This window comes from Macaca nemestrina, chromosome 16 (assembly GCF_043159975.1).
Source record: "Macaca nemestrina isolate mMacNem1 chromosome 16, mMacNem.hap1, whole genome shotgun sequence".
NCBI classification, from domain to species: Eukaryota; Metazoa; Chordata; class Mammalia; order Primates; family Cercopithecidae; genus Macaca; species Macaca nemestrina.
In genome coordinates this window covers 77,803,497-77,830,141 of record NC_092140.1, presented here as the reverse complement: position 1 = coordinate 77,830,141, position 26,645 = coordinate 77,803,497, and the positions used below count along the sequence as shown (strand labels likewise).

The 26,645-nt window shown below is 38.0% G+C and overlaps 1 protein-coding gene and 1 long non-coding RNA gene across 6 annotated transcripts in view; one reads left to right on the top strand and one right to left on the bottom strand.

The window, feature by feature from the left end:
- Positions 1–26,645, top strand: part of LOC105490713 (fibronectin type III domain containing 3A) — a 223,432-nt gene that overhangs the window by 128,681 nt on the left and 68,106 nt on the right. For all 4 annotated transcript variants that reach the window (XM_011756595.3, XM_011756594.3, XM_011756596.3 and 1 more), the window contains 4 exons: positions 1,782–1,858; positions 14,119–14,356; positions 19,579–19,848; positions 22,004–22,062. In XM_011756595.3, coding sequence (XP_011754897.2) covers positions 1,782–1,858; positions 14,119–14,356; positions 19,579–19,848; positions 22,004–22,062 — 644 coding nt within the window. The remainder of the gene's footprint in view (positions 1–1,781; positions 1,859–14,118; positions 14,357–19,578; positions 19,849–22,003; positions 22,063–26,645) is intronic.
- On the bottom strand, positions 14,302–25,903 carry LOC105490712 (uncharacterized). 2 transcript variants are annotated; one of them, XR_011615040.1, is made up of 4 exons: positions 25,821–25,903; positions 24,755–24,827; positions 23,477–23,598; positions 14,302–14,404 (listed from the first exon to the last, which is right to left on the bottom strand). It is a non-coding gene; the product is annotated as an uncharacterized lncRNA (long non-coding RNA). The 2 variants fall into 2 exon arrangements; XR_011615039.1 differs by having other exon boundaries at positions 23,477–23,594.

Here is a 26,645-nt window from a genome sequence, read left to right as displayed (position 1 = left end):
ATATAATTAAGATAATATTCTGGACAACTTCATGTATTTGGTGGTGGGCTTGTTTTGGATGGGAAGACCATCTTGTTGAAAAGCTTTTCAGCCAGATATTATATGTGTAATTTAGTGTTCTACACAAACACTTCTTACTTTCTTTCAACCACTTCAGTCATCCCTACTTCTCTTCTCCTCCCCACCTCTTCTGTCTTTTCTCTCCCCTCCCGCTTTATCCCATTTCTCCACATCGTTCCTCCTCCCCCTTACCCTTCTGTTTTCTCCTCTCCCTCCCTTGTTGTCTTCTCTTCACTCTCTCCTTAATTGCCTCTTGTCCCCTTTCTTATCCCTCCGTTTTCTTCTCTTAACTCTCGCTCTCCCCTTCTTCTCTCCCCTCTTGCCTTTCTCCTCACCTTGCTTCCCCCTTTTTTCTCCACTTTCCCCACTTTCCTTACTCCTTTTTAGTATTTTCCCTCATACCCCCTTTCTTTTGTATTCTCTTTTCTCTTCCCTAGCTCTCTCATCTCCCTAGCCCTAATTTTACTACCACTCTGTGGTTCTGTCCTCACCCCTTGCCTTCCCTAGAAAGGGCAGAATGGCTGTAATCCGGATTTGCTGTGACCTCCATGCCCTTTATTCTGGTTTTCTGAAGTATGTATAATATTAACAAAGTTATTTGTTTTCTGCCCTACAATTAAGCTTTTCGTCCTTCATTTCTTTTATAGCTGAGAGCCATTATATAATGGTAGATTATAATTCTGCATATAAAAGAGATCCTTTTCGCTTTACATTCTTCATCAGACCTTTGTTCTTATTTCCTTAGAAATAAGTAATTTCTTTGAAAAGGTTTCATTTCAGGTTATTAAAAACCGGTGGGCATGAGGGGACACTGCAGTGTAGAGTTACAGGAAGAAAGGAACTGAAGGGGGGTAAGAGACTTTTTTAAAAGTTACATAAAGCAACTAAGATTTTAGTTCCTAGAAAGAACAAAACACACCTTCTCCAAATGCTGCTTTTGTTCCCAGAAACGTTAAAAGAGAAGGTAAAATAGAGATAATAGTTATAAAAGTTAATTGGAAAACCTAACACTGTAAAAGTGAAAGGAAGTGTAGAATGAGAGAAGCTGAATTTTCCTTTTTAGAACTTTTTAGTGTAAGAAACAAAAAAAATTTTTTTTTTTTGGGTAAATACACGTGTGGCATTTTTCTTTTCTTCTTAAGCTGCCATAGACATGAGTCACGCATTACAGTATTTTAACCCTAGCAAAGCAAGTTCCAAATTTGTAACTATTCTTCCTCTTGCTTTTTTATTTTGTACCTGTTATTTTTGAAAATTTTGCCTTTTGTATTTTTCATTGATTTTTATATGCAGAGTTTAGTTTGATTTTTCTCTAGGTCAGTGTTTCTAAACTTACACTATTATAAGAGTCACCTGGGATATTTGTAAAGTGAATATAATGATTCAAGACCCCATTGACTAAGAATCTGTAGGAGAGCCTGTTAATCTATTTTAAAAAGCCCTCTCACCTGCCCCTGCCCCTGCCCCTGCCCCTGCCCCTTCAACTTTAAGAAACACAAATGTAGGTAAAAGGTAATTTGTGCACTTTACAAGATAGATTTTTATAACAGGTCAATCATCTGAATTTCTTTTTATAAAATGTATATAAAATTTTATAAAAATGTAGTTACTGTTGGCTTGAGTGTTTAGATGAAGTATTAGCAAAATGTAATTCAAATTATTTTCAACTTTAGCCCGATAAGCAATCATGGGTTAATACATCATTTCTGTGACCCATTCAGGTCCTGCTCAGGTTCCAATGATGTCTCCAAATGGTTCTGTGCCTCCTATCTATGTGCCTCCTGGATATGCCCCACAGGTATGTTTTTATGCTATTTTTCTTTTCATGTTTATATAATAGTGATTATTCTCTTTGATTTTGATGAAAAAATACCATTTAATTACTGAGGCTCACCAAGTATTGTGTATCTATCATAAATCTATTTCAAGTATCTTAGTACGTTTGGAAAGGAAGAAAAATTTTTATTGGCAGCACTCATCATTTGGCTTTGTCTTTGGGTATTAAGTCACAAAAGAAAATTCATTCTAGAATTTTATCTCCCTAAATATATGACTAAATAAAAATAATATTTTAGGTTGTAAAGGTGCCTACATTGACATTTTAAAATTTAGTCATTTGCTCAGATGTAACCCAAGACAATGCTTCCAACTTTATTCATACAAAGAATCTCAGACACTGATGATAATTGTATGGCATGTTGTGTTCAATAGAAAAGAGTTTAGCTCTGCAACCCTGAGGGATGAGGGGAATCAGTATCTCCATACACCTGTAACCTTTTATGCACAATGGCTGGAAAGCTCTGACCTTATAGTAATTTATGAACACAGGCAAACTGAATTAAACTGTAAAATCTGCAGGTGTTCAATATCTTGCACTACTGAGGTTTCATATAGTCTGCACTCATTGCCTCAGTCTATTTTGGGAAATAATCAGTTTCTTTCCCTAGCATTGAATTTACACTTGAAGTTTTCTTCAGACCCTCTGTTACTTCCTCCCTGATTATGCCAGAATATTGGTGGTGGGATATTGGGGTGGATTTTCTGCCCACTCCATGAAGCACGCAATCACATGAACGACGGCAAAAGGAGCGCACTGGGAAGGAGAGAATGGAATGAGATTTAGAGTCAGAAAAGGAGAATCCATATCTTATTTCAAACCTTTGCTGGCTGCATGGTCTTGGGCAAATCAGCTTCCTTCAGTCTCAGTGCCTTCCTCATGAGATGAGATCATGTACTACAATTACCTTGTAAGCTTTTCAGAATAGTCTCTACTAACTATCTCTACTTTTGTTTAGCACACTGACTCCTTGATATAGTCTGCATTCTGTCTATATTACTCTACTAAAACTGCCCTCCGCTGTGTACCAAATCCAAAGGCCTACTTTCCAGCCTGGTCTTCTTTGACCTCTGGTAAAATTTGGTACCACTGATAAGATTAACTGCAGATTTCCTTGACATCATGCCGCCCTGATTTTTTTTTTTTCTACTTCTCTGTTGCACCTTCTCAGATCTTCTCTTACATGAAGACTGTTCTCTAGCATAGTTCAGTTCATGATTTATTGAGTGGCACCACGTACTAAGCTCTGTATTGGGAGCTAGTGATAAAAAGATGATTAAGACAAGTTCTTTCAGTGCACTTGTAGGTTATCTGCTGTTCTGTCATCTTACAGTACCTTTTTGTTTTATTGTTTGTGGCAAACTCCTACCCTTTTCATTTCACTTCATCGTGAGCTCTGAAAGCAGTTTTCCCTGAGCCTTTGCAGGTGCTTCTCACTTTAGGCTTTCATGGCATATTATTGATACATATATTCCTCTTTTCATAAACTTATGAAACTAATTCCTGAGATTATGAATTCTTACAGTTCGTATATTCAACAGTGTTCCACAAATAGGTATTGAGTGTTTATATATGTCAGGCACGCTTGGATGCTTGGAATATGTCCATGACTGAAAGAGGCAAAGACTCATACCACTCTGTGGTTTATATTCTTATGGGGAGAGGAAAATAAAAAGTGGATAAACTCTATAATGTTTGCTGGGCACGGTGGCTCACGCCTGTAATCCCAGTACTTTGGGAGGCCAAGGTGGGCGGATCACCTGAGGTCAGGAGTTCGAGACCAGCCTGGTGAAACCCTGCCTCTACAAAATATACAAAAATTAGCTGGGCATGGTAGCAGGTGCCTGCAATCCCAGCTACTAGGGAGGCTAAAGCAGGAGAATTGCTTGAACCTGGGAGGTGGAGGTTGCAGTGAGCGGAGATTGCACCACTACACTCCAGCCTAGGAGACAGAGTGAGACTCTGTCTCAAAAAAAAAAAAAAAAAAAATTCTATAATGTGTTCGAGCTGGTTGTATTTTACAATAGAGTGGTCAGAATAGGCCTCATTGGGCAGGTAAGATTTCAGTCAAGTCTTGAAGGACAGGTGGGGGTTAGCTATGCATCTCTCTGAGAAAACAGGATTCTGGACAGAAATGGCCAGTGCAAGTGGCCTAAGATGACAGCATGCCTGGGAACAGCAAGGAGGTCAATATGACTGGACTGATTCATCAAGGAAGAATAGTAGGGAATGAGGTAAGAAGTAAGAAGCCTAGATCATATAAGACTCTTACTCATCTTTATATCCTCAATGCTGAGTATATAGCCTGTCATATAGTAGGGGCTCAGTAAATATTTGTAAATCAGATAATCATCCGAGTTGAGGTTCTATATCTTTAGACCAAGAGCCACAGAGATAATCTTCCTATAGCAATTCTTTGGTTAAAGAGCCTATAGCCAGCTTGTCCACTCAACGAAGTTTAGATTTCTTGACATTTAAGGCTTTACACGGTTCTGTCCTGGTTTTGCCTTGGCACCATTTTCTTAATACTTCCAATTATGTCCATTTTTGTAGCCAAACATTTCTCACATGCTTACTTGGTGTTTCCTTAACGCAGTTATCTAAGGAATGTTATTCATTTCTCCATTTCTGCCTTCTAAAATTCTACCGATCCTTGAGGGCCTAGATCACTTCAATACCAGAAGTGGTATTGAACCACTTCTTGGTTATAATACATATCACCTAATATAATTATGAACAGTTAGCCCTTCATATCCTTAGGTTCCAAATCTGTGGATTCAACCAACCACAGATTGAAAATATTTGAAAAAAAATTGCATCTATACTGAACATGTATAGACTTTCTTGTCATATTTCTTAAACAATACAATATAACTATTTACACAACATTTACATTATATTAGGTATAAGTAATCTAGAGATGATTTAAAGTATACCAGAGGATGTTGTAGGTTATAAGCAAATACTACTCCATTTTATATCAGAGGCTTGAGCATTAGAAGATTTTGGTTTCCACGGAAAGTCCTAGAACCAGTCCCCCATGCATACCAAGAGACAACTGCATATGTATTTTTACTCCTACAGGATTTTAGGTTCCTTAGGATAGGAACTGCCTTTTAATTATTTTTGTGTTCTTGCGGTAACTCAAATGTAGTAGGTATCCCATAAGTAGTTGTCACATAAATTAATTTTAACTATAGTCTTCCTGGAAGGATTATGTGAGGCTAGTGGGCTACTATTATTAATCTTAATTTAAGATGAAGATGATCTGTAGAAAACATGTCATTTTCATTACACAGGGTAATCCAAAGACAAAAATCTAGTCTCGTCATTTTTTAGTTAATTTAAGTTTCCAGTATGTAAGAATTTGAGTCTTCCACAGAGGCGAGCCCACAGAGGGCGAGCTGAAGCAGGGTGGGGCATCACCTCACCCAGGAAGCAAAAGAGATTGGGGAACTCCCTCCCCTAGCCAAGGGAAGCTGTGAGGGACTGTGCCATGAGGAACCATGCATTCTGGCCCAGATGCTACATTTTTCCCACAGTCTTCACAACCCACAGACCAGGAGATTCCCTTGGGTGCCTACACCACCAGGGCCCTGGGTTTCAAGCACAGAACTGGGCAGGCATTTGGGCAGACACTGAGCTAGCTGCAAGAGTTTTTTTTCATACTCCAGTGGCTCCTGGAACACCAGCAAGACAGAACCGTTCACTCCCCTGGAAAGGGGGCTAAAGTCACAGAGCCAAGTGGTCTAGCTCAGCAGATCCCATCCCCACAGAACTCAGCAAGCTAAGATCCTCACTGGCTTGAAATTCGTGCTGCCAGCACAGCAGTCTGAAGTCCACCTAGGACACTCAAGCTTGATGGGGGACGGGCGTCTGCCATTAACTGAGGCTTGAGTAGGCCGTGTCTTCCCCCGCCCCCACCCAGCCCAACAGTGTAAAGAAAGCCACCAGGAAGTTGGAACTGGGCGGAGCCCACCTCAGCTCAGCAAAAGCCACTGTAGCCAGACTGCCTCTCTAGATTCCTCCTCTCTGGACAGGACATCTCTGAAAGAAAGGCTCCAGCCCCAGTCAGGGACTTATAGATAAAACTCTCATCTTCCTGGGACAGAGCACCTGGGGGAACGGGCAGGTGTGGGTGCAGCTTCAGCAGACTTAAACGTTCCTGCCTCCCGGCTCTAAAGAGAGCAGTGGATCTCCCAGCACAGCCCTCGAGCTCTGTTAAGGGACACATTGCCTCCTCAAGTGGGTCCCTAACCCCAGTGCCTCCTGACTGGGAGATACCTCCCAGCAGGGGTCAACAGACACCTCATACAGGAGAGCTCCAGCTGGCATCTGGTGGGTGCCCCTCTGGGGCGAAGCTTCCAGAGGAAAGAACAGGCCTCAATCTGTGCTGTTCTGCAGCCTCTGCTGGTGATACCCAGGCAAACAGGGTCAGGGTGGACCTCCAGCAAATTCCAGCAGACCTGCAGCAGAGGGGCCTGACTATTAGAAGGAAAAGTAAAAGAAAGGAATAGCATCAACATCAAGAAAAAGGATGTCCACACAGAAACCCCATCCGAAGGTCACCAACATCAGAGACCAAAGGTAGATAAATCCATGAAGATGAGGAAAAACCAGCACAAAAAGGCTGAAAATTCCAAAAACCTCCTCCAAAGGATCACAACTCCTCGCCAGCAAGTGAACAAATTTGGATGGAGAATGAATGAGTTTGACGAATTGACAGAAGTAGGCTCCAGAAGGTAGGTAATAATAAACTCCTTCAAGCCAAAGGAGCATGTTCTAACCCAATGCAAGGAAGCTAAGAACCTTGAAAAAAGGTTAGAGGAATTGCTAACTAGAATAACCAGTTTAGGAGAAGAACATAAATGACCTGATGGAACTGAAAAACACAGCACAAGAACTTTGTGAAGCAGGCACAAGTATCAACAGCCAATCAATCAAACGGAAGAAAGGATATCAGACTTTGAAGATCAACTTAATGAAATAAAGTGTGAAGACAAGATTAGAGAGAAAAGAATGAAAATGAATGAACAAAGCCTCCAAGAAATATGGGACTATGTGAAAAGTCCAAACCTATGTTTGATTGGTGTACCTGAAAGTGATGAGGAGTATGGATCCAAGTTGGAAAACACTCTTCAGGATATTATCCAGGAGAACTTCCCCAACCTAGCAACACAGGCCAACATTCAAATTCAGGAAATACAGAGAACACCACTAAAATACTCCTTGGGAAGAGAAAACCCAAGACACATAATCGTTAGACTCACCAAGGTTGAAATGAAGGAAGAAATGTTAAGGGCAGCCAGAGAGAAAGATCAGATTACCCACAAAGGGAAGCCCCATCAGACTAATAGCAAATCTCTCTTCAGAAACCCTAAAAGCCAGAAGAGAGTGGGGGCCAATATTCAACATTCTTAAAGGAAAGAATTTTCAACCCAGAACTTCATATCCAACCAAACTAAGCTTCATAAGCTTAGTTTAGGAGAAATAAAATCCTTTACAGACAAGCAAATGCCGAGATGAGAGATTTCATCACCACCAGGCCTGCCTTACAAGAGCTCCTGAAGGAAGCACTAAATATGGAAAGGAAAAACAGTACCAGCCACTGCAAAAACATGCCAAATTGTAAAGACCATTGACTCTATGAAGAGAATGCAGCAACTAACGGGCAAAATAACCAGCTAGCATCATAATGACAGGATCAAATTTACACATAACAGTATTAATCTTAAATGTAAATGGGCTAAATGCCCCAATTAAAAGACACAGACTGGCAAATTGGATAAAGAGTCGAGATCCATCAGTGTGCTGTGTTTGGGAGACCATCTCACATGCAGAGACACACATAGGCTCAAAATAAAGGGATGGAGGAATATTTACCACTGGCAAATAGTACTAACTTAGAGTCCCTAAGAGCATTGTATTGCAGGACAGGATAACATTTCTGCTATTTCAGCGATGAAGTTAATAACTTACCAAGAGAAGTTTATAAACTACCTGAATGGGACTCCTGAAAGGCACTATCAGAAGTTCTGCCTTTCTTGTAATGGCTCCCTTTTTAATAGAATGTGGGCTGTTATGGTAGTGAGAGGGTGCCTAACAGGGAAGGAATTGTAGATCGCATAATGTGGGGAAAGAACCTATCTGGACTTTGGGAAAAGTTTCAGGTTACTCCTTTGAGCTGTGCCTGGTGTTTCATTTTGCCTTTATGATGCCATGCAGCAGTGAGGTCAGTGTGTTTTTTCAAAGATTTTGCAAATCAATCTGATCTCAGTCTTCTTGCTGCTTTTGGGGACAACAGCCAAAAGGGACAGACAGGGGAATGTGAGAAACTACAAGGTGGGGAGACCTAAGAGATTTATATGAGAATGAAGAGATATAATAAGAACTGGAGAGAAAGGAGATTGTGGTCACATACTGTTGTGTATGTTTGTAGACACATAAATGTTTGCTGAATGAATGGTCTGTGTTACTGTTTAAGAGCTTAAAGTTGTTTTGAGCTTAAAGTTAAGCTATATTATTGTTTAAGAGCTTAAAGTTGGAATAGTTCTGGGTTCAGGGTGAGACCATAGAAGTAGGTTGCAAAAAGTAGAGAGGAAGCTAAGGTTGTAGGAATTGAGAAGGTCACAGAACCCTAATAGCTTCGGTGGTGTAAAGACAGGGAGAAAGAAATGTAGCATTCTGTTAGTGCTAAAAGAACATATATATATCTGATCATATCATTCATTTAACAAATAACTTTTAGAGCATCAACCCATGTGGTAGGTACTATTCCAGGTCCTGGGGGGAAAAACAATAAACAAAACATTTATCATGGGCTTTATATTCTGATGAGGAAGACACACAATATAAAATGTCAGATAATATACACAGTTTCCTTTCTCTGCAGCCCTTCTCAATTGTGTCTCTGTTCAATAAAGGAGAAAAAAAAAAGCATGTCTTTGCCTACTTAGAAATTAGGTGGCATCTGTGGTTAAGTGGTCAGACTATGCTAATGCCTCATTTAATTTTATTGCCTTACCTGTATTTTAATTTTTATGAACACTGACAAATTTGAATTATATTTTATCTTTTTTTTCCTTTTCACAACTTACTGATTTTATTTTACATCACAACCGGTGTACCCTGTTGGTACGAAATCTAACCTCTACATGGTGGCCATTTCTTAGCACCTGAGCCCCTGGAGACTTAGCAAATGGTTTTGAAGTCTATTGCCTTCCTCTGAAGTTACTGGCTGCTTGAGGTAGTGGAGTTCACCATGCTCTCAGTTCTTATCTGGCTTTTTTTTCCCCCCTCCTCTGTCTACATCTTAGGTTTGAGTTTTGTTTTGTTCTGTTTTTTTAATTGTGGTGAAACACACATAACGTAAAATTACCATCTTAACCTTTTTTAAGTTTACAGTTTAATGGCATTAGGTGCATTTACAACATTGCACTACCATCTCCACCCTCCATCCACAGAACTCTTCATCTTGCTGAAAGCTGAAGCTCTGAACCTGTTAAATAGTAGCTTTCCATTTTCCTCTCCCCAAGCTTATCTTTGTATTTTAAATGTTCTTTCTCAGCAGAAAAGTGGTTTTAATTTCTTAAATAATTTAGCCATTTATTTTTAATCAAATCTCTTGTAAACAACAACAACAACAAAGACACTAGAAGGCCTGTGGATTCTATGCCCACAAAGTAGATAAGAACATGGAATCTGAAGCCAAGTTGCCTGAGTTCAAATACTGGCTCCTTCACTTTCTACTTATATGACCCTGGGCAAGTTGTTTAACATCTCTGTGCCTCAGTTTCTCCATCTGAAAAATTGAAATAATAATAGTATGTAACATTGTTCCAAGGATCAACTAGTTCATATATGTCCCTTGAGAAACTTAACCGTTAGATTATAGAGTAAGACATATGCATCTGGAAAATTAACACTTCAATGTTATAAATATCAAACAAGTGATACAGAATAAATGCAGTAGAAATTATAGGAGAGAGAGATCACTGAGATTGTAGTACCTGGGGGAGATTTCATGGGGGAGCAGTCAAATGGTGTCTTACACAGACTCCTAGCCCCACACCTCCACCAGTATTTGCACATCTGCAGTTATGTGCTCTGCCTTCTCATCCAACCCACAAACTCTACTTCCACATCTGTAACACAAACTTTCCTGCTCCTGTCCAGACTCGGTTCCCCCACTAGGGTACTGGAACCCGTCCCTTTTTGCCTGCATATTTCTAGCATTTTCTAGCATTTTTTCTTTTCTCTCTTCTGCATTATCAGTTTCTTGTTCTCTGCTGGGTTATTTTCATTAGTATCTTGAGCCTTTTGCAATTTCACTCCTGAAAACAACAAAACATGAAAGTTTCTTGACTTCACTACTCCTGTGAGCCACCACCCTATTTCTGTATTCCCCTTTGCAGCAGAACATTTTTAAATTGTGCAGTTAGCTCTAATTCTTCTCCTTACTTTTTCTCTTAAACCCACTACAGTTAGGCTTTGACCCTATGGCTATACCAAAACTGCTTTCCAAGATCACAGTAATGTCTACATTGCTAAATCCATTGGTCAGATTCTTAGTATTCCTGAATGGGAAGCTTGACCTATCAGCAGCATTTGACACAGTTAGTCCTTCCTCCTTGACACACTTCACCAAACTTCCAGACTCTATACACTCTCTTAGTTTTCCTTCTGCCTCGCTTGGTCATCCCTTCCCAATCTTTCCATAGTTGCAGACTAGTATATCTTAACAGTCTATTCAACATTTCCACTAAGTTGTCTTATAAACTCTTCAAACTCACAAGTACAAAACTTGAAACTCCAAATCTCTTCCCCTGAAAAAAACTTGTTCTACTCCACAGCCTTCCTCATCACATTGATGGAAGACTGTTCTTCCCTAACTATTTTTCTCACTTCCCACATGGAATCATCAGCTAATCTTGTCTTGTTTCTTTACTTTTTTTTTTTTCTTTTTGAGACGGAGTCTTGCTCTGTCACCCAGGCTGGAGTGCAGTGGCACAATCTCGGCTCACTGCAACCTCTGCCTCTCGAGTTCAAACGATTCTTCTGCCTCAGCCTCCCGAGCAGCTGGGACTACAGGTGCATGCCACCATGCCTGGCTAATTTTTGTATTTTTAGTAGAGATGGAATTTCACCATATTGGCCAGGCTGGTCTCGAATTCCTGACCTCATGATCCACCTGCCTCAGCCTCCCAAAGTGCTGGGATTACAGGCATAAGCCATCGTACCTGGCCTCTACTTTTAAATATATGCAGAATGTGAGTCACTTCTCACCATCACCACTGCTGCCTCCCTGGTCTTAGCCATGATCATCTCTTGCCTAGATTACTACAGTAGCTTTCTGAATGGTTTACCTGCTTTTGTCTTTGCCTCGCTATGATCTGTTCTCAACTCAGCAGCCAGAATAATCCTGTCAAATATAAGGTTACATCAGGAATTCTCAACTGTAGTAACGTAAACATTTGAGGTGGGATGATGTTTTTGTTGTCCTCTGTGTTGTTGGGTATTTAGCAGCATTCCTGGCCTCTCTACTTTCTAGATGTTAATAGTGCACCTGCCCTTCCCCTCCCCGAGTTGTGACAACTATAAATGTCTCCAGACCCTACCACATATCTTCTAGGAGTCAGAAACACTAGATTTTATCACTCTTCCGCCCAAAACTTTGTAATGATTTCCCATTCCACTGACAGTAAATGATGAACTCCAACTCCTTAATAGTAGCCTGTGTCGTGGTGCCTGACCACCCTATCACCCCTTCAGTTCTTTGACTTCATCTGCTTCTACCTTTGCTCCTTTATACTCATGCAGTCACACCAGCTTCCTTTCATTCCTTGGGTATAATCAGCCCCACTTCTACCTTAGGGGCTTTATTCTAACTGTTCCCTCTGCCTAGAACAAATCTTCCAGATTTCTGCGTGGTTAATTCCTCCCACTTCCTTGAAGTTTCTGTTAAAGCTTTACTTTGCCAATAAGGCCTACTCTGATCACTGTATTTATTCTGTAACCTGCTCCTTTCTGACAACACTTCTGATAGCCCTTACCTACTCTGCCTTTTCCATAGTATTTATCACCTTGCAACATGCTAAATAACTTACTGGTTGTGTTTGTCTGTCCCTGTTAGTATGGATTCCCCACAGATATTTAATATAGCATTCTAAGGTTTTTCTTTCTTTGAATTATCAGTTTGTTTTGCTGAAAAATAATGTTTTAAATGAGTGGAGGAGGTAAAATTAGAGCTAGAATTGGAAGGATAGACGAGATTATTATAGATTAAAGGGAAGCAAAGTGAAGAAGAAAAATTGCATAAACAAAAGTACAGGGTATAGAAATGTATAGTCACTGTGAAGACAAGTTTTTTATCATACCAGCCTGACTGCAGTTAATGGTTCAGGATTTGTTGCAAAAGAACAATACGACTTTGAAGGTAGGTTAGAACCAGGTTGAATGAATATGAAGTACAAGCCTCTTGGAAATGGAGAGTTTTTTAAGATTTGTGAATTGGAGAGTGATAAAGGTGAAAGGGGTATTGTGACAGATACTGTGATTTGGCTCACTTAAAATCCATTTCAAACTTCTTCCAGTGTTCCTTCCTGTAGGGTAGAACCTAAAAAGCTATCAGCAGTTTCTAGATTCTCTTCAGGTAGGGTTCTAGATATTATTTAGTTCCCATCAATCATATGTGCTTGCTTGAGGCTTAAATTCAGAACTGAGTTAAATAGGGAGAAAGGGGTCTGAGGCATCCATTTTGCTGAAAACAAGGCATTATGTTTCTAGACCCAGCATATTAAAAACAGTTAATTCATTTGGTCTTCTAGTCCCCTGTTAGAAGAGTCATGTTACACTCCAGTAGGTAAGGAGAGTTTAATAATCTGCTTAATGTTTGTAATTTAGGCTTATCTATACCCAGATAAGTGTGTTTTCTAGTATACCTATACCTATACCTACCAAGCACATATATTTATAAAATAATTTGCTATCCCTAAGCATAATAAAACTTTGCCTTCCTGAAAATCAGGATTTGCCTTTAAATTAGCACTTAACATTATGATCATTTTCTGTTTCCTGAGGAAGCTATTAGCCATTTGTTATACCTTAATAGTTACCATTTAAGTCTAAAAGAATAAGGGCCCTATTTTACTGAGGGATTTCTAATTTTGAGATGAAGTCCTTTAATTTTTTAGGGTTTCCTGTGTGTCTTTGCAGCTCCAGTAAGGTTCACAGGGGAGTAAGTCTTACCATTTAAAAAAATTTATCCCCACGGTGTAATTCCTGTTTTTTGTTTTTGTTTTTTTTTAGTTTGTAATTTCTAAGCCTCAAAGCCACAGATATTTTTCCTAACTAGGAGTTAATATAATAATATTCAGTATTTGTGTCCCTTGAAATGATCAGCTGTAAAATTGTCCTGGTCATGGTCATAAGAATTTTGCATCTAAATTCTAACATGTCATTGATTGTCTGATTGAGTCTGGATCCAGTTGTTTTGTTTTCTATTTGGTCTTTCCACAACTTGTTTTCCCCCACTCCCAGTCATAATATAGAAAAAGAAATTGATTCCTGAACCTTTTGTGTCTAAACCAAAATTACTCCATCAGGAAATGCACATAGGATAAATATCTAGTATCATAACTTATTATGTTATTCTTTAGCTTGTCTAATCAGTGTTTTAAGGTTTATATTGAATTATATAACAAAAACTAATTCTTCATTTTGTTTGGTGCTAATTTATATGTACCAGTATATTTAATAAGTTCTTTTCATGTTGATTCTCCAAAATTTTTAAATTCTAATGGTGTAAAAATGCTTACTCTTAACATTTTTATTTTATTTTTTATTTTATTTATTTATTTTTTAATTTTTGAGACAGAGTCTTGCTCTGTCGCCCAGGCTAGAGTGCAATGGCGCTATCTCGGCTCACGGCAACCTCCACCTCCTAGGTTCAAGCAATTCTCCTGCCTTAGCCTCCCGAGTAGCTGGAATTACAAGTATGGGCCACCATGCCCGGCTAATTTTTGTATTATTAGTAGAGACGGGGTTTCACCATGTTGCCCAGGCTGTTCTTGAACTCCTGACCCCAGGTGACCCACCCACCTTGGCCTCCCAAAGTGCTGGAATTAGAGGCATGAGCCACCATGCCCACCTTACTCTTAACATTTTTAAAAGAATTGCTTATATTCTGTGGAAGAAATTTTAATCTTATGTTCATGTTGTAGGTTATTGAAGACAATGGTGTTCGAAGAGTTGTCGTGGTCCCTCAGGCACCAGAGTTTCACCCTGGTAGTCACACAGTTCTCCACCGTTCTCCACATCCTCCTCTGCCTGGTTTCATTCCTGTCCCAACCATGATGCCCCCTCCACCACGTCATATGTACTCACCAGTGACTGGAGCTGGAGACATGACAACACAGTATATGCCACAGTATCAGTCTTCACACGTCTACGGAGATGTAGGTAAGACATCTAAAAGTATTCCACTGTTATTGAGTTGGATATTCTTTGCTTGGATATAATAGATGCCATTATCATATCACATTAAAGAAACAGCACATGATAATAATATAGGCATTTTTATTTTACTCAAGTACTATATTAGGTGCTTTATCCTCATGATCACCCTTCAAGGCAGGTAAGTAAACAGAAAAATCAAAGAGGGGAAGTAACATATCATGCAGCACTACTTAGTGGTGCGCATTCAAACAAGAGGTCTTTTCCTCTGGCCTGCAATCTAGGTGCTGAGAAAATTTTCAGCCTGGAATAACCGTGGCATTGTTAAATCCTGTCGGCTGTGATGCCACTACACAAAGTTGCTAAGCTCTGTGAGGGATTGAAAAAACATAACCTCGAGGCCGGGTGCAGTGGCTCACGCCTGTAATGCCAGCACTTTGGGAGGCCGAGACGGGCGGATCACGAGGTCAGGAGTTCGAGATCAGTCTGACAAACATGATGAAACCCCACCTGTACTAAAAATACAAGACTTAGCCGGGCGTGGTGACACACGCCTGTAATCCCAGCTACTTGGGAGGGTGAGGCAGGAGAATCACTTGAACCAGGGAGGCGGAAGTTGCAGTGAGCTGAGATAGTGCCACTGCACTCCAGCCTGGGTGACAGAGTGAGACTCCATCTCAAAAAAAAAAAAACAAAAAACAAAAAAAAACGTAACCTCTGCCCTCAGGGAGTTAATAAATTTGGGGAAAGAGTAGGCTACCAAACATAAACACAAAATAGTATCTTAATATGTCTCATAGCTTTAAACACTGCCTATATACTGATAGCTCTCACATTTATATCTTCAGCCCAAACCTCTCTAAGCGCCAGACTTATTCCTGACTGCCTTCTCAATAACTCCACACAGATGTCTCATGCATTTCAGAACATTTCTAAACAGAAATGTCAAATGTGGACCCCCATGACTTGCTTTTTTCTGTCCCGTCATCTCAGTAGGTGGTCCACTAGCCACTTGGTTCGCTCAAATGAAAGCCCGATGGTCAAATTTGATTTCTCCTTTTCCAACCCTTACATCAGTTAGTATCAGTTTTATTTTCAGAAGTTTCTGAATTTTTTCTACTACTTCCCCACTGCCACTCAAATCCATCCACCATCAGCTCTTGCCAGGACAACTGCAACAATGACCTTCCAGTTGGTTTTGTTTCCATTCTTGCCCCCAATAATCAATTCTCAGCCACAGTAATTATTTTCAAATATTAATCAGACTATTCTGTTTAAACTATTTCAGTGATTTCCCATTGCAATTAGAATAAAATTCTAAACCCTTCCCCTAGACTAGAGTAGGGTTTCTCAAACATGCCACTATTGATGTTTTAGGATGGATAAGTCTTCATTGTAGAGGACAAAACTCTGCATTGTAGGATATTTAAAGGCATCCCTGGCCTCTACGCACTAACTGCCATTGTGTAGCACAGTTGTAGCACACAACTGCAACACAACATTTTAAATATTCTGACATCTAAAAATATCTCCAGACATTTCCAAATGATCTCTAGGAAGCAAAATTAGCTCTGGTTGCAAACTGTCCTTGCAACGTTCTGCCCTGTGGCCCCGACTTCCTTGTCCGCTACTTTCCCTTGGTCCCCTTATATCTTCAGTTTTTCAAAACCTCCAAGTTCTTTCTTGCCTTGGTCCCTCTGTACATGGTGGTCTCTCTGCCTTGTCTATAAATTTCCTTTATCCTTTAAATTTCAGTTTTCAGAGAAACCTTCCTGATCTTACCTTGTCATTCTCTAGCACTGAACCTTGTTTGCATCTTTCACAGAACTTAACGCAATTTCTTTTTTGTCATTGTGTGTTTGTATGTCTATCTCCCTTATTTGACTATCAGCTCCCTAAGAACTGAATCTGTTTTAATCACTGTTGTTTCCCTGCACTTAGCATTGCCTGTCACTTATGCTCAGTACATTTGCAGAAGAAATAACTTCAAATAGAAAATTGAAATTACACAGCACAGCCTGTAAATAGTGGATATATTGCACGTATCATATATATTTGTCAAACTTACTTCGATTGCCCAAGTAATGCAAATTGGTTCAGTAGCTCTGGGTAGTGCTTGAGATTCTGCATTTCTAACAAGCTCCTAGGAGATGTTCATGCTGTGTTCCAAGGAACATACTTCTGAGTACCAAAAGTTTATACTCAGATTAGTCTCATCCTATTTTTGTTTACTGCTAATTATGACTTAGTTTTTAAAATACTAGTTTTTTCTTGTAATTTGAGAAAACTGTAAGAAAAAGCTAGTATTACAATTATTACTATTTTGCATTGTTAAAACCCGTTGTTATTCTGTAGGGATATGCATTAGAATACATGGATGTGATCTACATTGATGTGAAGGAAAGTGAAGGACACAAATCCACAAATTAGCTACCCAGTGGTAAAAGGGAGGAGTCATGTTGTACTTGAGGTTATAAGCCAGAGATTCTACCACTGGATGCTAATTACTGACAGTGTGGTTTTCTAACCAATAGCTATACCTCCATGATGCCCTTTCCATGCACAATTCATATGGATTCTTAAAGTGGAATCTGATCCAACATTTCACTGTTAGCAGTACCCTTAGTGAGCCTGAACCTTGCTAGGCACTATGCTCATGCGTGTATTATCTCACTTAATCTTCAGTAAAATTCTGCAAAATTCAAATGAGGAAACCAAGGCTCAGAAATGTTAAGTAATTTCTGCAAGGCCACACTGCTAGTTAATTGCTCAGGATTTTAACCCTCTCCGATCTATCCAATGATTAAGTTCTTTCTCTTTCTACTGTAATACATTCTTTTTTCTCCTCCATGGTGGCTTTATTATTTTGAATAATAGATAAAATAAAGCATTTTAAAGTATGTACTAATTGATCTAATTGATTGCAGTTGCTATTTTTCTTAACTTTTTGTTGAGACAATTTAACAGTTCATCATTTTACACTTCAGTGGTTTTTAATATATTTACTGTATTGTGCAACATATGCAATTCAATGTTTTGTATATTCAGTATGTACTATATTAACTACCACTGTCTAATTCCAGAACATTTCTAGCATCCCAAAAAAGAAACTGTACATATTAACCGTCAGTCCCAACTCTCTCTTCCTTCATATCCCATAATCTACTTTCTGTCTGAATGAGTTTGCCTATTCTAGACTGCATATAAATATACATGTAAGTATTTCATTAAAATGTTCATACAGTATGTAGACTTTTGTGTCTAGGTTTTTTTCACTTAATGTCATGTTTTCAAAGTTCATGTTCTCACATATAATAGTACTTCATTCCTTTTTATGGCTGCAATAATATTGCATTCTGTAGATATACAACATTTTATCACTCATTAGCGGATGGACCTTTGGGTTGTTTTCACTTTTTGTCTATGAATAATACTGCTGTGACCATTTGTGTACAAGTTTTTGTGTTGACGTATTTTCATTTCTTGCGGGTATGTGCCTCAGAGTGGAATTGCTGGGTCATGTGTTAATTCTATATTAATTTTCCACATTGACTACACCATTTTACATTCCTACCAGCAATGTATGAGGGTTCCAGTTTCTTTGCCAAAACTTGTTGTTGTCTGTCTTTTGATTATAGGCATCCTGAATAAATATCTCTCTCATTATGGTTTTGATTTGCTTTTCCCTAATGCTACTAACGTTGATCATCTTTTCATGTGCTTATTGGCCATTCGTATATTTTCTTTTCCTTTTTTTTTTTTTTTTTTTTTTTCTGAGATAGAGTTTCACTCTTGTTACCCAAGCTGGAGTGCAGTGGCATGATCTTGGCTCACTGCAACCTCTGTGTCCCAGGTCCAAGTGATTCTTCTGCCTCAGCCTCGCAAGTAGCTGGGATTACAGGTGCGCGCCACCACGCCTGGCTAATTTTTTGTATTTTTAGTAGAGATGGGGTTTCACCATCTTGGCCAGGCTGGTCTTGAACTCCTGACCTTGTGATCCACCTGCCTCACCCTCCCGAAGTGCTGGGATTACAGGCGGGAGCCACTGCACCCAGCCCCATTCATATATTTTCTTTGGAGAAATGTCTATTTGAATTCTTCACCCATTTTTTAAATTAGGATATTTGTCTTTTTATTGTTGAATGGTAAGAGTGTACATATTCTGGATACAAGTTCCTTATCAGATATATAATTTCCTCCCACATTGTCTTTTCACTTGTGGTATCCTTTGGTGCAGAAAAACTTAATTCTGATGAAATCTAATTTTTTCTTTGATTGCTTATGTTTTTGGTGTCTCATCTAAGAAACTATTGCCTAATCCAAGGTCATGCAACCGTATTTTCTTCTGAGAGTTCTATAATTTAATCTCTTACATTTTGGTCATTGATTCATTTGAATTCATTTTTGTATATGGTATGAGGTAGAGGTCCACATTCATTCTAATGTTATTGTACATATCCTTATAATACTCATTTCAAAAATACTGGAATAATTTTCTTAAGGCACTGCTAAATTAAAACTTTTTACTGAGGCTTTTAAAAAATATTTTTCTCATGACAAATTTTAAATTTAAAAAACTCTGGGGACAATTGAAATAATATTTATTGAGCATATTGACTTAATTATGTTACTATGAAGATACATTGTATGTAGGTTGTTATTGTTAAACAGTCTAAATCATTTCTTTTTGCTAACTTTTTTTTCAGTGATGATTTGCTTTTTTGAGTCATAAGGGAATTTAGGCAGGCAGTGGTTTTCTTTTTATCTATTTTATGTGTTTAAGGTTCAAAAAGATGTGAAAAGTAATAGTTACTAAAGAGTAAAAGAGAAAAAACTGTGGACTGCTCAGTTCAAGTCTCATTCCTCACCTGCAGTAATCATAAGATACCACCAAGCTGTTTCTGTGGAGATTAATAATTAGTTGAGAACAGAAGAAGGAAAGAAATCTCTCTGTAAATTTACTTGAGATATATATAGATATATATAATACATAGAGAGTTATATATAGAGAGATAAGATATATAGATATATAGATATAAAATTAGAATAAATCACAAAGCTTGGTTCTAATAGTTTATGGAGACACAAAGGTTGCTTTGTTATGCAAAATTCTTTTAAATATTTTATAAAAGTTTTATATGATAGATTTATTTTCTGTCCTTTTTTCATGGCATAAACTTATTTGGAGAAAGTGATCTTCTTAACTTTTGGTTTTTATTTCCTCCTAGATGCTCACTCTACACATGGAAGGTCCAACTTTAGAGATGAACGATCTAGTAAAACATATGAACGTTTGCAGAAAAAATTGAAGGATCGCCAAGGAACACAGAAAGATAAAATGAGCAGTCCACCATCATCACCCCAGAAATGCCCTTCTCCCATTAATGAACATAATGGACTTATAAAAGGACAAAATGCTGGTGGTATAAACACAGGATCAGCAAAAATCAAGTCTGGGAAGGGGAAAGGTGTTGTGCAAGTTGATACAGAAATTGAAGGTAACTGTTTGAAATACTGAAATGTTCTCATTGATGCTACTCGTCGTGATTTAACCTACTAAAAGTATATTCTAACCTTTCAGTCATTTTGTCATGGTGCAGATGGACTATTACAGGCTGCAGCTTTTGACAGTTTAGAAAACCTCAATTAGTAATTTCGTCTATATCATAAATTGTACTGACTGAAATTTCTATTTGATAGGAAAACTCAGATAACATTAATCCAGATTCCTTTCTTCTGATTCTGGGCCTTTGATAAGACTATGCTACTGGTTTTTAATCAAAACTGGTTTTTTGGTTTTTTTTTTGAGACAGGGTCTTGCTTTGTCACCCAGGCTGGAGTGGCACAATCATAGATCACTGTAGCTGGAAACTACAGGCATGCACCACCACACCCAGCTAATTTTTTAACTTTTAGTAGAGACAGGGTCTCGCTGCTTTGCCCATGCTGGTCTTAAACTTCTGGGCTCAAGCGATCCTCCCATCTTGGCCTCTCAAAGTGCTGCAATTACAGGCCTGAGCCACCGTCCCTAACCTATCAAAACTTTTTATTTCTCCCACCTTCTTTTTGAGTAAAACCTTGATAGCAAATAGTTATATCATTTACCAATCTCTCTGTGTACTCTATAATTAGGCTAGAGTATTTTCCACTTCTTTCTTCAAAAGTTCTCTTCTCCTAAACTCTCCTTGTTACTCTTGGATCCTTCCCCTAACCTCTGACTTCTACTCTGTGAACTTTGTTTTATTGGTTTTTGTTTGTTTGTTTGTTTTATTGGTTTTTGTTTTTTTTTGAGACCAAGTCTCGCTCTGTCACCCAGGCTGGAATGCAGTGGCACAATATCAGCTCACTGCAACCTCCGCCTCCTGTGTTGAAGCAGTTCCTGTGCCTCAGCCTCCTGAGTAGCTGGGACTATGGGTGTGTGCCACCAAGCCCAACTAATTTTTGTATTTTTAGTAGAGACAAGGTTTCACCATCTTGGCCAGGCCAGTCTCCAATTCCTAGGCTCAAGCAGTCCACCCACCTTGACCTTCCAGTGTGCTGAGATTACAGGCATGAGCCTACTATATGAACTTTGAGCACTACTATTTGTATCTACTTGAATCAATCTCAGTAAGGTAAAATATAGCTGGGTTAACAGCCTGTCTTTCACATGCCTACAGTTGTAGAGTTAGTACCAAGTACTTTTGATTGTAATGTTAAACTTCTAACTACTGCTTACTTTGACTAATGTAGTTTCTATATTTATGATCTTTTAGGTTTCCTTAATACTGACTATTACCTGTTTGACGTAGATATGCTTATGTAGAAATACATAGATATGCATGGTAGACCATGTCAGGTTCTAAAGGTTTCATCAGAAATGACTATGAACCATACCAACATGTCATTTCACAAGCACCAATAACCACAACTCTATCAGTCGTTGAATATGCTTATCTAAATTGATTTTTATTACCAAATAGTGTAGGTAATTAATATCGACTAGAAACTAAAGTGCTTCCAACTTTGAGGGAAATATGAAAATATAAGCCATGTTGACTCTTCCTACCTTCCTTTTCCTTAAAATTTCTATTCCTCACCAACAAATTTCAAAAACTGCCTTAACTGTTCACGAACATTTACATAAGTGTTCTCCCATTTATTTGAAACTCCTGATCATTGTTTTCAGCACTGACGTTTCGGAAGAATTAAGTTAAAGTTTTTTGCCTATCAGTGGTGGCTATAAGTTACAGTCAAGCCAGTTACATTTCCAATTTGGGAAACCATAGCTAAGGCACGTCGTGAAAAAAATAGTTAACTTTATTAAGAGGTATGAGATTGACAAATGAGAACTTTTCAGAGAGAATATTCTTACAACCATGAATAAAAATATACTTTCTATAAGAAAAATTTGGTTCAGATAGATATAGCCATGTCTAAATATATATAGATATATTTATATATAGTGGTGTTATAATTAGTAGTCACAGTTAAGATAGAAATAAAAACTGAAGTAGATGAATGCTGAAGGGCCACAAACTGCTGAGTATGAACAAAGGAATAAGAACTAGAAAAGTCTCAAATACCAACCTAGTTTCAGAATATATATTTAGGGAGAAGAAGGGATTGTATCTAAATTCTTTTTTTAAATATTCAAATGTTTTTTTTTTTAAGAAAAAAATGAAGAAACTAAAGCATTTGAAGCACTTCTTTCCAACATTGTCAAACCAGTGGTAAGTATCTTATGTATTTTATTGATGTTTATATTTAGTATATTAATATAAGGTGTTCATCCATCAAAATGTAGTTTTTTTCTTTTAACTTTTTATGAAAATAGGATAATACTGTATTCTGTGACAAGCTGTTTTCACTCAATATGGTATGCCTCAGCTGTCTTTCTGTGTCATTACCTGATTCTTTGAAGAGCTACATAGTTTTTCATTCATTCATCAGATATTTATTGATCCCTTACTATATGCCAATAAATAAAAAACAAATGCACAAACAGAATTCTGTGTGATAGTAAAGATTGCTATTATAGAAATAGGAATAATATAATGAGATTACTAGGAGAGGTTGTTAGGTTAAATAGAGCAATCAGGGAAGCGTTCTCTGACAAGTGAGAAAAAGTGCAAAAGTGGAAGGAATGGGAGAGGGAGAATGGGTGTAAGTAAGCATGGGGAGTTGGACAGATGGAAAGAACCATTATCACTGGAGTATAGTTTAAAGGGGGAAAGATGGTGGAAGAAGTAGGCCATAGGACTTTTTCAGCCAGAATAAGGCAATTTAAGATTGATAAGAATATTTTTTGGTTCATAAAACAAACTACTTTCTCCCAACTCTCAGAAACATCCATGGTAAAATGTTTTATGCTAAGTTACCCCAAAAATACTTTGTTTTTCTAAGAAAACAAATTGGAAAAGTTATTATTCTTAGTACCATCTCCACAAAGGCTTTTAAAGCTTATCTTGCCATGTTTCAGGATGTTTGAGTAAGCCAGTTCCTCATCTAATAGACTACTATGGTCCTACTTTTTCTGGCAACTCCAAAATAATAGATTTGGTTGCTCTAGCTTTCTTTATTCTAATCTGTTTTCTCTTGAGAATAGAGCATATATGTATCAATAAATGTAAATTTACACAGAATTATTTCATAGTAATGGCTAACACAAATTGATTAGCATCAGTCTCTGTTTAGAGTGCCTGGAATGCACATATGCATTATTTAATACCTGTGACAACCATATATGTACTATTTTTCCTATTTTACAAATGAGGAAACTGAAGCAACAGTGAGTTTCAATTAGTAGTAGTAGAGCTACGACTGAAATTTAGGCAGTATCCTTCCAAGAGCTCTCTATGTCCAAGTGTATATCACTAGGTTTCCTAGAAAAGGAATTTAGTAGCCTTAATAAGATTGATGTTTGAGTGATTTAATAGCTAATGCTAGTAGCATTTACTTGTTGTAGTATATATTAAAAGTATAATTTTCAGGCCAGGTTCAGTGGCTCACACTTTCCCAGTCCTTTGGAAAACCAAGACAGGAGGATCATTTGAGGCCAGGAGTTTGAGACCAGCCTGCACAATATATTGAGACCTTGTCTCTACAAAAAACAAATACAGATACTACAAACATGGGGGCACACACCTGTAGTCCCAGCTACTTGGGATGCTGAGGTGGGAGGATCCCTTGAGCCTAGGAGTTCAATGCTGCAGGGAACTAAGATTGTGCCTTTTCGCTCCAGCCAGGGTGACAGAGCAAGAACCTGTCTCAAAAATAAATAAATAAATAAATAAATAAATAAATAAATAAATAAATAAATTAAATAAATGTATAATTTACATACACAAAAAGTCAATCTTAAAGCCAATTCAAAGACTTTCTTACTCAACATCAGGAAGAACATGTAATTTAATAAGATAGTAAGCCCTGTATCATAAAACTTAAAGTAATGCTGATGGTTTTGTTTGCTTTTACTTTATGTTTATAGTTTGAATGCCGATTCCTCTTTGATTAAATTATTTGTGAGCTACAAAGCACAGATCAGGGTTTTTGCTTGTTTTTGTGTGTTTTGTTGTTTTTGCATGCTCTAGTTCATTTAGAGCACTAAATTAAATGTGTTCATTCACTTTTTCATTCCATAAATATTTGACCACTTACAAAGTGACAGATGCTGTGCTAAAGCTGGAGATAGAATGGAAAGCAAAGGATAGACACGGGCTCTGCCACAAGACTTAGTTTAGAAAACTAAGCATCACACAATGAATGGTAAATTGTAACTGTGAAGTGCCAGAACAAAAAGATAGAGAGCAATCAGAGCATATAATAGGAGGACTAAACCTGGATAGGGAATCAGGGAAGTTTCCCTAAGGAAGGATTATTGTACAGATATTTGAAGGAAAAGTAGTGGTTGGGCATTGAGGACAAGGGTGGAAAGTATGGGAACAGTATTGCAAACTGAGCAGCATTTGAAAAGCACTGAACATGGCACATTTGAGGAACAAAAAAGGAAAGAGAAAAGCTCACTCATGTGACCAGAGTGCAGTGTGTAGGGGAGAATGTGGTACATGCACTAGTCTCACAGTCTCAGCTGTGTACTTAGGAGTTGAATGACCCATGACAAGTCACTTGACCTTTGTGAATGTTTCTTCTTTCAGAAAATGGAGAATAATGGTATTGTGTACCCTCACATGCATGAAATAATTAACTATATTGAAAGTATTGTCTTTTCATTTGTTCTTCTTTGAAATTGTTCTCAGTCGCATTTTTGTGAAAATCTACTGACATTTATTTCAGTGGATTTCATTTCCATTTATTTCAGTAGTGCTTAAAATTAAATGTGTCATGCCTTTTACTCATTACCTTTTTGCTTTCAGAATCATTACCCCTTCCCTTTACCTTTTTGTGGTTACTAGAAGTACTTACTAACTCCAAGTTTCCTTAGGCTCAGCCTTTGAGTTATCTTCAGAATTATTCTCTCACCTCCTGATGCCCTTATCTAGACAAGGATCAAACATTGATGTTTATTCTACTTTAATATTTCTGGAAATCCAGAGATTAGATACTCTCATTTCTTTCTTCTACAGTCTTTGTCAAAATTCATACAATATATATGGCTTTGAACTTTTTTAACAATTTAGTTTCCTATATATATACTTAATTTAACCCAATGTGCAGTTTTTCTCAAGGGTAGTTTTGATGACTACCTTACAAGGATCACAATCTGCCTCAAAAAATATATTGTGCATAATCTAGCCACTTTCTAAAAGAGCTATTTTCACTTTTTCCTATTACCATCTTTATCAGTTCTTAGACATTTTTACACAATCGTATCTGTTTTCAGCCACCACCTAGAAGTAGATTCAGGGTGGGATCATTGAGTAGTAGGAAAATAACTGAATTATTCGGGTCCTAGTCAATGGTTCTGTGACCTCAGACAAGTTACTTAACCTTTCTGAATATGCTCCTTTCATAAAATGAAGATAGGTAAGCCTATTTTGCCTACTTTAGGTGGTAGTTGTAAGAATCAAGTGATATGGATATAAAAGCAAATTTTACTTCTAACATTAACATACAAATAGAGTTCAAATTACTTCCAAATCTATATTTTCAATCCTAATTATTCATCTGTTCCTGTAGAACTGTATCTCCTGAGACACACTAAAGAATACCCAAGTTTGAATGTTTCACTAGCAACTTTAGAAAACCAAATTCTCAATTTGCTTGTCTATCCAATTTAACACGTTCTTCATTCCTCTAAAATGAAGAAGAAATTGGGTTAGATCTCTTTTGTTTCTGTTTCCTTTCGTCGTTTCCATCGGTAAACACTTATATCCAGGTTTTCCTGGGTTACAGTATCATCTTACATTTCTTTACCTTTCATTCTCCCCATGCCAGATTAATACTCCAAGCTCTATTATTTCACTGTAAGTTTATAGGATCCACTCTCCCCACTGTCCCCTACCACTCCACATACACACACAATTACTACCTCAGTCTTCACACAGGAATTTTGTGGTATCTATGTGGGTGTCCACTTCTTTTTCTTCTATGCGACTCTTTATAATTCACCTGAAACCAGCAACAGAAAACAGCATTTTTAGAAGATTTTAAAAATACATAAGAACATGCCTTGGACTACCAGATTGCAGTTATAAGCTTGGAAATATAAATACTCATTCCTGTATTGATCACCCACCTCTTTCTACCAAATTTTATCTCATCCAAGTCCTTTAAAATTAAATTCAGAATTCACTTACGAAGTTTTCCACATCTTCTCCCAATGAAATCACTCTTTCTGTGACTTTAACATTTATGTGCAAGTAATAAGATACCCCTTTTTTTTTTTTTTTTTTTTTTTGAGACAGAGTCTTGCTCTTTCACCCAGACTGGAGGGCTGGAGTGCTGGAGTGCAGTGGCATGATTTCAGCTTGCTGCAACCTCTGCCTCCCAGGTTCAAGTGATTCTTGGGTTTCAGTCTCCTGAGTAGCTGGGATTACAGGCATGCACCACCATGCCCAGATAATTTTTGTAGTTTTAGTAAAGATAGGGTTCCACCATGTTGGCCAGGCTGGTCTTGAACTCTTAACCTCAGGTGATCTGCCCACCTTGGCCTCCCATAGTGCTGGGATTACAGGCATGAGCCCCTGCACCTGGCCATAAGATAATCTTTTTAATAGAATGAGTTAGTACTAAAAGATTTTCTGGAAAAGCAAATTGAAAAAGTTGAAATTGGCCCAGTGCAGTGGCTCACGCCTGTAATCCCAATACTTTAGGAGGCCGCGGCAGGAGGATCGTTTGAGCCTAGGAGTTTGCA